Source organism: Cynoglossus semilaevis, chromosome 10 (assembly GCF_000523025.1).
Source record: "Cynoglossus semilaevis isolate Cse_v1.0 chromosome 10, Cse_v1.0, whole genome shotgun sequence".
NCBI lineage: Eukaryota > Metazoa > Chordata > Actinopteri > Pleuronectiformes > Cynoglossidae > Cynoglossus > Cynoglossus semilaevis.
In genome coordinates, this window is record NC_024316.1 from 276,105 (window position 1) to 286,571 (window position 10,467).

The following is a 10,467-nucleotide window of genomic DNA, read 5'->3' on the forward strand; positions in this document are numbered from 1 at the left end:
AAACTGGATTTGTTTATGTCATTCAAATGATTTGTGCCTTTTTGACTTGTCTTAGTTCTGGCTGACAGTTGTTAGGTATTTTGTCTCCTTAATACCTTAAAAGAGTGGTAATATCAAAGAATGCAGATAGTCAACATCCTCACCAGTTTCAAAAACACCACTTTTTATTTTAAATATACACATCGTCCACATTAGCCTTGTATATTAGAGCTCTTAAAAGTAACAAGCAAAGAAGAGCCACATAAGTCCCCTTTGGAAATTCCTGGTCAATGTTAGAGTGGAGTGAACCAACATTTTGCTGAAGATTTTAAGCCTGAAATGCGGTAATGATGCCTGGCATAATGCCATTTTGTTTTAAAAAAAAAACAACTCTCCCACTCTGTTCATACCCTGTGTTCATTCTTTGTGTTTTCATTTTGCTGTTCATTGTTCCCTGTCATGTTGATAGCGAATTTAATAGGCTTTAAAGTCATTTGCGTCTACACCCATGCGTATGAGATTTACGTACCGTTAAAATTACATACACAAAATTTGACAAACATAAGAGCCACATGGGCAACCCCAGTTGCTTACCAGTCACAGGTTGGCCATGCCTGCTCTAGGTTGTTCAGTAATAACAACAAAATATTAGAAAAGAACAACATCAAAATATTAGAAAACAATCTTCCGCCTATCGTCACTTACCCTTAGTTTATGTTTCAATATTGTCATAAAACTTTGCATCACTTATCAGTGTTACTTCTGTAATTGATTCCTTAACTCACAGCTTGATGTTTTGCAAGATCAAAAAATGACTTCCTTGACTTTTCCAAAACACCAAAATAAAAGTTAAGTCCTGTTGGTAAGTCCTAAAAATCCTAAAGCTTAAATGGCTCTGACAGTATAAACATTTTATAAACCTCCACCGTTTAAAGGTGAAAGTTTAAAAACTTAGCTCAAAGCTCTTAATCATCTACCTGATGGGAACTATGACCTGTTGTCCACACACATTCAGTGTGTGTCTACTGTCTTGCTGTTTTCAAACTTATCTTTTCATTTGTGTTTCAGACCAGCAGCAGTATTGACAGAGAAAAGGACACAAGGAAAGGAAACAACAATCTGCAAGATGTGAAGAGAAAAGGAAAAATGGAGAGGAAACGGGAGGAGGAGGAGCTGAACAACAGCCTCAAGTCACTGGTAAACACACAAAACAAAAGAAAATGTCCTCAAAAACCCATTTTATGTATTCACTTTGTGTGTGTGCGTCTGTGTAGGACCTTTCTTTTAGGTCAACTGTCAGTGAAACAGGCCTGATTTTTTCTGAAGTCTTCACTCGTCATAAAAACCTTTGGGATTCCAGGTAACAGACAATCTCATATTAGTAGTTCACGTAATTCAAGGTGGTTGAAAATATAAACCTTCACTTGTGCTATTTTGATGTATTTTGTGTATTCATTTCTAGTCATGTAGAAGGTCCAGACAGAGTTATGTCCATTATGCACGAGCTGGAGAAACAGGATCTGATCTCTCACTGTGTCAGGGTGGAGGTAAGGCTTAGTTAGTTTGAGTGTCTGTCTTTCATCCATCTGCGGACACATTAGACACTTTTTCTCAACAGATGCTCTTCATGTAGCTAAATAGTGGAGTTTGTTATGTAACATAACCGATGTCTCTTATGATCATAATAATACATTTTATTTATATCCTCATCGTCCCCATCATCTCTTTGTTTTTGTTGTATTTTAGCCCAGAGAGGCTTCCGAAGATGAGCTGCTACAAGTTCACACGTGAGTCTTCTTCCTGTACCAACGTTTACTCCTGTGCATGTCCCATGAATTCCACTTTTCTTCACCATGCTTTGCTGACATCTGTAGTTTTAAACGGACTGCTCTCTCATAACCTACACCCCTGTTCTGAGGGGTGTACCGCAAAGTGAGTTTAGTGGGTTAGTGGGCTATGTTGAGTCCAAAGCCAGGCTTTTCTGTACTTCAAAGGTGGCTCTCTTTTAACCCAGCTAGATCGCCATGGTAACTTATGCTTCGCTCATAAACTGATCCCGACCAACTAATGTTCAGAGTTTCACCTTAAAATTGGTTATTAAAGCGCTGCAATTTTACTGTGTTACTCGTTTGGAGATGGCATCTACTGTACATTTATTGAGAATCTGGTGGACTTGGGAGCATGAAAAATGTGGGCAGCACTTAGACAGGACCAACTTATTTGGGATTGCACTGATTTATGAAATTCTCTGAGTGATGTATATTTTCTGCTTAGGGAATATGTTACATTTGCAGTTGTTGAGATTAGAGTCAGGAATGTCACTCAAAGAAGCTTTGCACTCACCGTCTAATAACACGCAATGTGAAATATTAATCCGACCTAGTTAGTACTTGTTTGTCGTAGATAATAAGTAAAGTCAGTATTTTAAGTTAAGTTAACGCATTTGTGTTTCAGAATAGTTTTTCAAGTTTGGTTTAAAACCTTTGTTTTTGAAAAATTCTATTCATATTTTGCTTGCACAGATGAAAACCAAGTTATACCTTAAGTATGCTGCTACAGGCCTAGACTGCTGGGGGAACTCCCAAGGTGCACTGAGCACTCCCCCCCTCTCTTCTAATAAATGCATCCATAATGTTATGACAAATCTAATTATCCACACTGTATGTCTACTCCTGTTATCTCTTTCTTTCCCCTCCTCTTTTCTTCCCGTTTTGTGAATTTAAAGTTGATCACCACCTTCGCAGTACTGTTTAACTCTAATTGCTGCCTTTAGGGGTTGTTAAGCCAGGCAATGAACACAAAATCTGGATATTTTTTGAGCCTCCTTCACATTATATGACCCTGGTTCAACTGGCATTCTGCATCTATTGATCATCCCACATGTTCTCTGCTGACCTCTGGTCTGCTTGTTGTAGAAAGGAGTATGTGGACCTAATGAAGTTGACCCAGACAATGTCAGAGGCTGAACTCAGGAGTCTGTCTGACCAATACGACAGTGTGTACCTGCATCCTGTAAGAACACGCACACATGCTCGTTCGGTGGTCCACATGAGTAACTCACAAAGCAAAGACTCCTGGCACATCCCTAACTTGTGTGTGTGTATGTAGGAGACGTTTCAGGTGAGTTCGTTGGCCGTGGGTTCAGTTCTACAACTGGTGGACCAAGTGATGTCCTGTAAACTAAGAAATGGATTTGCTGTCATCAGGTAACAGAAACAGCAGTTGTTCTGTCTTCAGTCCAAATGTCCATGTATAGGTCGTCATCAGCGTGTCTCACCTGTAATGTTCCTCTGTGTGTCAGACCTCCAGGACATCACGCTCAGTCCAATTTGGCGAATGGATACTCTATCTTCAACAACATTGCCATTGCTGCTCGATATGCTCAGAACACACACGGAGTCAAGAGGTATAGGCGGGTGTGTGCGTTTTAAAGCCTTATTTTAAAACTGAAAGTTAAAATAATTTGAAAAACAAAATGTCTTGTGTATTTGTTGCTATTTTAGAGTGTTGATAATGGATTGGGACATTCACCATGGTCAAGGAATCCAGTACCAATTTGAGGAAGACCCAAGGTACTAACAACAAAACACAGTTAATAATCATATATGTAATTACATTGTATTTAGGCAAACCAGCCACTAGGGTACACGAAGCCGTGTTTTATAGTGCCGGTCCCAAGCCCGGATAAATGGTGAGGGTTGCATCAGGAAGGGCATCCGGCATAAAACTTATAGCCAAATCAAATATGCAAATCACCAAAACGAGAGAAGAAGAGGAGGGCGTTTGGTTAGGAGAAAAAGAGAAAAGATGAAGAATAGAAGTGTTAGTCTGAAGTTTGGAACTTTGAATGTAGGTACAATGACAGGGAAAAGTAGAGAAATAGCTGATGTGATGGAGAGAAGAAGAGTAGATATTTTGTGTGTGCAGGAGACCAGGTGGAAGGGCAGTAAGGCTAGAAACATTGGAGGAGGCTACAAACTGTTTTATCATGGTTCAGATGGGAAGAGAAATGGAGTAGGGGTGATCCTAAAGGAAGAATATGTAAGAAATGTGGTAGAGGTGAAAAGAGAGTCAGACAGGTTGATGTGTGTGAAGGTAGAAGTAGAAGGAGAGATGATTAATGTTGTTAGTGGTTATGCCCCACAGGTGGGCTGTGAGTTGGAAGAAAAGGAGAAGTTCTGGAAGGAGCTAGATTGGATGGTAGAGAGTATCCCCAGGAGAGAGAGAGTGGTGATTGGAGCAGACCTAAATGGTCATGTAGGGGAAGGGAACAGAGGAGATGAGGAAGTGATAGGCAGGTTTGGTGTTAGGGAGAGAAACGTAGAAGGACAGGCAGTGGTAGATTTTGCAAAGAGAATGGAAATGGCTGTGGTAAACACATATTTCCAAAAGAAAGAGGAACATAGGGTGACTTACAAGAGTGGAGGCAGGTCCACACAGATAGATTATATTCTATGTAGAAGATGTAATCTGAGGGAGATTAGAGACTGTAAGGTGGTGGCAGGTGAGAGTGTAGCCAAACAACATCGGATGGTAGTGTGTAAAATGACGATGGAGGTGACAAAAAGGAAGAGAGTGAAGACAGAGCAGAAGATCAAGTGGTGGAAACTAAGGAAAGAGACATGTTGTGAAGACTTCAGGAAGGAAGTAAGGGCAGTTCTGGGTAGTGTTGAGATATTCCCAGATGATTGGGAGACTACAGCTGCAGTGATGAGGGAGACAGGTAGGAAGGTGCTAGGTATGTCCTCTGGGCAGAGAAAGGAGGACAAAGAGACCTGGTGGTGGAATGAGGAGATCCAGGAGAGTGTGCAGAGAAAGAGATTAGCGAAGAAGAGATGGGACAGTGACAGAACAGAAGAGAACAGACTGGAGTACAAAGAGAGGACAAGGGAGGTGAAGAGGGAAGTGGCCAAGGCCAAACAAAAGGCATATGAGGAGTTGTATGAGAGTTTGGAAACAAAGGAAGGAGAAAAGGAGTTGTATAGATTGGCGAGACAGAGAAATCAAGCTGGGAAGGATGTGCAGCAGGTGAGGTTGATTAAGGACAGAGAGGGGAATGTGATCACAAGTGAGGAAAGTGTGCTGAGAAGATGGAAGGAATACTTTGAGGAGTTGTTAAATGAGGAAAATGAAAGGGAAAGTAGAAACGAGGAGCCAGAGACTAGTAGGAAGAAGGTAGATCAGGTTAGAAAGGATGAAGTTAGAAAAGCCCTGAAGAGGATGAAGAGTGGAAAGTCAGTTGGTCCTGATGACATACCAGTGGAAGTATGGAAGTGTTTAGGAGAAGTGGCAGTAAATTTCCTGACTGGTTTGTTTAACAGAATTTTAGAGACTGGCAAGATGCCTGATGAGTGGAGAAAAAGTGTTCTGGTGCCAATTCATAAGAAGGGTGATGCACAGAGTTGTAACAACTACAGAGGGATAAAGTTGATGAGCCATACAATGAAGATTTAGGAAAGAGTAGTTGAAGCTAGGTTGAGGCAGGAAGTGGAGATTTGTGAACAACAGTATGGTTTCATGCCTAGGAAGAGTACCACAGATGCAATATTTGCCTTGAGGATGTTGATGGAGAAGTACAGGGAAGGTCAGAAGGAGCTGCATTGTGTATTTGTAGATCTAGAAAAGGCATATGACAAAGTGCCAAGGGAGGAATTGTGGTTTTGTATGAGGAAGTCAGGAGTGGCAGAGAAGTATGTTAGTTTGGTGCAGGACATGTATGAGAATAGTACAACAGTAGTGAGGTGCGCTGTTGGGAGGACAGAAGACTTCAAAGTGGAGGTGGGACTACATCAAGGATCGGCCCTGAGCCCCTTCTTGTTTGCTGTGGTGATGGACAGATTGACAGATGAGGTCAGACAGGAGTCCCCATGGACTATGATGTTTGCAGATGACATTGTGATCTGTAGTGAGAGTAGGCAGCAGCTAGAAGAGAACCTAGAGAGGTGGAGGTTTGCACTAGAAAGAAGAGGAATGAAGGTCAGTCGCAGCAAGACAGAGTACATGTGTGTAAACGAAAGGCAGAACAGTGAAATAGTGAGGCTACAAGGAGCAGAGGTGGTGAAGGTGCAGGAGTTTAGGTACTTAGGATCAACTGTTCAGAGCAGCGGAGACTGTGGAAGAGAGGTGAAGAATAGAGTACAGGCAGGATGGAACAGCTGGAGAAAAGTGTCAGGAGTGATCTGTGACAGAAGAGTGTCAGCTAAGGTGAAGGGAAAGGTTTACAGGACAGTGGTGAGACCAGCCATGATGTATGGTTTAGAGACAGTAGCAATAGGCAGAAGACAGGAGGAGGAGCTGGAGGTGGCAGAGTTAAAGATGCTAAGATTCTCTTTAGGAGTGACAAGAATGGACAGGATCAGGAATGGTCATTAGAGGGACAACACAGACAGGAAGGTTTGGAGAAAAAGCTAGAGAAGCCAGATTGAGATGGTTTGGACATGTGCAGAGGAGGGACAGTGGATACATTGGTAGAAGAATGTTAGAGATGGAGCTACCAGGTAGGAGACAAAGAGGAAGGCCAAAGAGGAGATATATGGATGCAGTGAGGGAGGACATGCAGATAGTTGGAGTCAGAGTAGAAGATACAGAAAACAGGGAGAGATGGAAAGAAGAAGACATATGACAAAGCATGAATGTATGCAGTTACGTCTGTAATCAATAATAATATCATGTAATAATAAGGCATGCCTTGTAATATCGTCTGACCGATAATGAAAACTTGATAACACAAAGCCTTGGCTTCACCATATGATGTGTTACGTAAAAATATTTTTCGGGTAAAAATGGCTGTATCTGTAAATGAAAGCCACCAGATGGCAGCATTACAGCTCCATGTTATTTATCAATTTTAAAAATCAGGGGAATTTATGCAGAATGTTGGTGCTAGCAACTCATACAGTGGTTTGTACAGATAAATAAATATTAACAAGCCCTCGATAGTATAGGGGGGCACTTATGTCCCCTTTGGGAGGATGTTTGGGGGGCATGGCAGAAAATAATTGAGAAACACTGCTTTAACAGGAGCAGGTGGCACTTAATTTCCTTAACCACCAGTTCACCACTGCCCAGCTACTGTATATTGGTATCGTATGATATCAGAATCAGAAATGTAGTATTTGGACAATCGGATATGGGCAAAATTGGACATCCCTAGTAATAATAAGGACGGCAGAAAATAACGTGAAATGATGAGAACAGAGTATTCTGTTTTATTTCATGAATATGCATGATAATGTATTAAAAAATAAGTCACTGCCAGAGAAAAACCAAAACAAGTAACAGGTAAATTTAAAATATACTGAAACTACTTAAGCAAGGAATGATGTTTGTTTTAGCTAAGATAAAAACTGTCTTTCCTTATTTCTCATCTGTCTTTCCTTATTTTTATTTGATAAAAACATCAGATTCTTTTCTAACATTACATACTGACCTTTGACACTTTGGTTTAGTTCAAACAAAGCTTTTCTTAAAAAAACAAAAAACAAAAACAATGTTAAATTAATCGAAAAAAAAATATATATATATATATAATTTGGAAATACCCCTGCTCTAGAACGGAATTGACTACCTGAGGTCCATATTTTGTAAACGATCTACTAAATTTCTAAATATGATTATACGTGCAATATTATTTTTTGGGATATGTTTGTTAACACATGATACAATGTAAAACACTGTACACTACTAGGTAGTACTGTACTTTAGTACGTTACAATATAGACATGAAATAACACACATTTATGAAAATGTCCTAACATACGTATGATACTGTTACAGCTGCATTACATTGTCATGACAGAGCTGTAAAAATGTATTGTATTAACCCCAAAAAAACAATAACAGAATGATACAGTTATGTACAGTAATTCTAAAATATAATAACACACGTATGACCCCTCCCTTCTCCTTCCCAGTGCTCTTTACTTCAGTATCCACAGATACGAGCAGATGTCCTTCTGGCCTCACCTGCCAGAGTCTGATAGTATGTTTGTGGGTAGTGGACGAGGTAAAGGACGAAACATCAACCTAGCCTGGAACAAGGTGAGACTGAGAGTCTTATTGCGCTTAAGGAATAAGTTCCATTCTAGAAAGACAATTTATTTGGTATACTGCTGCCTCCTGTGGCCAGTTTGTATCACTGATGTAGATCTAAACAAAGGATATTAACAGTAATTTCATAAAATAGCACATTGATGCAGGCAACATAGGACAACTTCTGTCTATAGAGTTTAGTTTCTAAGCAACTGGACTTTTTCTTTGAGCTTGAAAGACGATTAGTTCTTCAACTGAGGATTTTCATTTGTTTCTGGTTGATGCAAGAGGGAACCCTAGGACAGTGGTGCCTCGAGATACGAGTCTAATCCACACTCATATGTCGATCCACTCATATCCCGATCGAATTGTCACTATTAAAAATAACTAAATACCAATTCATTTGTTCCAGACCCCCCAGAAATATACAATGAATTAACTTAACCTCCTCCCATATAAACATCACAAATATAGATATAAACAATGTATTCCATCCATCCATCCATCCATTTTCATCCGCTTATCCGTTGTCGCGGGGGCAGCAGTCGCCACCCAAATCGCATTGCACCGTACCAACCCCCCCCCAAACCTTCCTGCAGGTGGTGAGTCCACTGGAAGGTACCAACCGCCCTAACCGGGATTCGAATTTGCCCAGGAGGTGAACCCTCTGGGCCAAAGCGCCACTTAAACAATGCATTGATCGTATTAAAGAATAATAATTAAGAAAAACATTTTATATTATTGTTATAAAAAATGGGTAAAATAACCAAGCGTCGGAGAGTGAGCGAGACAGCGCAACAGTGTTGAGAATGTTGTGAGCAGCATTGCACTGCACAAACCACATTGTTGAGGTTTTCCCCTGGGGTTTTGTCCTGGAGATGGACTCACCTCTGAGTGTGTTGCCTGGTTTAAAGTATACTGGGATCCTGAAGATACTAAAGACCCTTCTTAGTTTCTCAGATAGACCAGATGCATAGGGCAACCGCCGTGTGCCACCTTTTGCTGTTTCCCTTTGGGTGTGGTTGTGGTTTGGTTGCTTTTTCATCGTCTTTTGCCTGATTTGCTGAAAGCCCAATTGAGGTAACCACAGGTTTTTAGGGCCTGTTTGATATATGCGTGTTGCATATGTCAGAAATGTTGTGTTAATATTTGTATTTTTGTAATTATGATTATGATTTTAGACTCAGATGAATGATTCTGATTACATCGCTGCTTTTCAACAACTGCTCCTGCCTGTGGCATACGAGGTAAACTTTTTTTTTTTGCCACTTACTGAGTCTTGTTGTGTCTTGTTTTACTATGTGTCTACTAGTGCTGCACGATTTTTTTTATGACAATGTGCAATTGCTAATATTGTGGACAGTATTAGGATTAGCAATTACGATATAAATGAATAATAATAAATAATAATAATATAAAAAATAATTTAATATATAATAAGTGATATATTTTTAGTGAAAGTTGTTGACAAAAATAAATCACCAATCACAGTTTTTTTTTAATGCGGTTATGTAATCGCAAAGCGTGACATCGCATTTGCAACTGCAGTTAGATCAGTTATGCGGTAGTATCTACCTTGCTGCTGTAACAACAAAATGTCCCCCAGTGTGGGGTAAATAAAGTCTTACCTTACTTTTACCTTTCCATATCTTACCCTATCTTACACAAATGAATGTTAACCTTTTAAAAAATAATTTGATTTCATTAGTTTAGATTACGTTTTACATACATTTTGGCCAATTTAAATGCACCTACATTTTTTATGATGACAGTAAGCTCTGCGTTGGTCTCAGTTTCAGCCTCAGCTCGTTCTGGTTTCTGCTGGGTTTGATGCTGCTGTTGGAGATGTAAAGGTAAAGACTTAAAAAGACTTAAAGACCTAAGATCAGCAATGATCCTTTTTGGCTGTGATCTTTGACTACGGCTTTGTGTCTGTGTGTATTTGTTGACGTGCAGGGGGAGATGTGTGTTACTCCTCAGTGTTTCCACATTCTCACTCACATGTTGATGAGTATTGCTGAAGGTCGACTTGTTCTTGCTCTGGAGGTAAAATCCTCACACACACAGAGAGACACAGAGAGAGAGAGAGAGAGAGTAACTGCAGTATGTACAGTAGGCCTCGTCCTGTTTTTGTGTCTGTTTTAGGGAGGTTATAACCTTCAATCCACAGCAGAGGGCGTGGCAGCCTGTGTCCGATCTCTCCTTGGAGGGCCCTGTCCACCTCTGGCTCCACCCACTGCTCCGTCTGATAGGTACAAATCACTGGTTTATCAACACTCCCTCCTCTGTTCATTTATATCTGCATTTTTATCTGAACGTTTAAGACGTTGTCACTTCCTGTCTTTGTTTTTGTATTAGTGCACTGCAGTCCATTAGTCAGACCATCTCTGCTCAGTGTCCATACTGGAGCTGTCTGCAGGTGCTGGGTAAGACACAGACACAGTACAAGTAGTTTGA

The 10,467-nt window shown here is 40.4% G+C and overlaps 1 protein-coding gene across 1 annotated transcript in view; it reads left to right on the plus strand.

Moving 5' to 3' along the window:
- The first annotated feature begins 962 nt into the window (after positions 1–962).
- Positions 963–10,467, plus strand: part of hdac6 (histone deacetylase 6) — a 15,920-nt gene continuing 6,415 nt past the window's right edge. The window contains exons 1-14 of the mRNA XM_025059101.1: positions 963–1,176; positions 1,254–1,339; positions 1,442–1,526; positions 1,726–1,766; positions 2,895–2,991; positions 3,088–3,185; positions 3,281–3,385; positions 3,483–3,551; positions 7,893–8,019; positions 9,192–9,257; positions 9,804–9,863; positions 9,967–10,056; positions 10,156–10,262; positions 10,369–10,436. Coding sequence (XP_024914869.1) covers positions 1,126–1,176; positions 1,254–1,339; positions 1,442–1,526; positions 1,726–1,766; positions 2,895–2,991; positions 3,088–3,185; positions 3,281–3,385; positions 3,483–3,551; positions 7,893–8,019; positions 9,192–9,257; positions 9,804–9,863; positions 9,967–10,056; positions 10,156–10,262; positions 10,369–10,436 — 1,150 coding nt within the window. The 5' untranslated portion in view covers positions 963–1,125. The remainder of the gene's footprint in view (positions 1,177–1,253; positions 1,340–1,441; positions 1,527–1,725; positions 1,767–2,894; positions 2,992–3,087; positions 3,186–3,280; positions 3,386–3,482; positions 3,552–7,892; positions 8,020–9,191; positions 9,258–9,803; positions 9,864–9,966; positions 10,057–10,155; positions 10,263–10,368; positions 10,437–10,467) is intronic.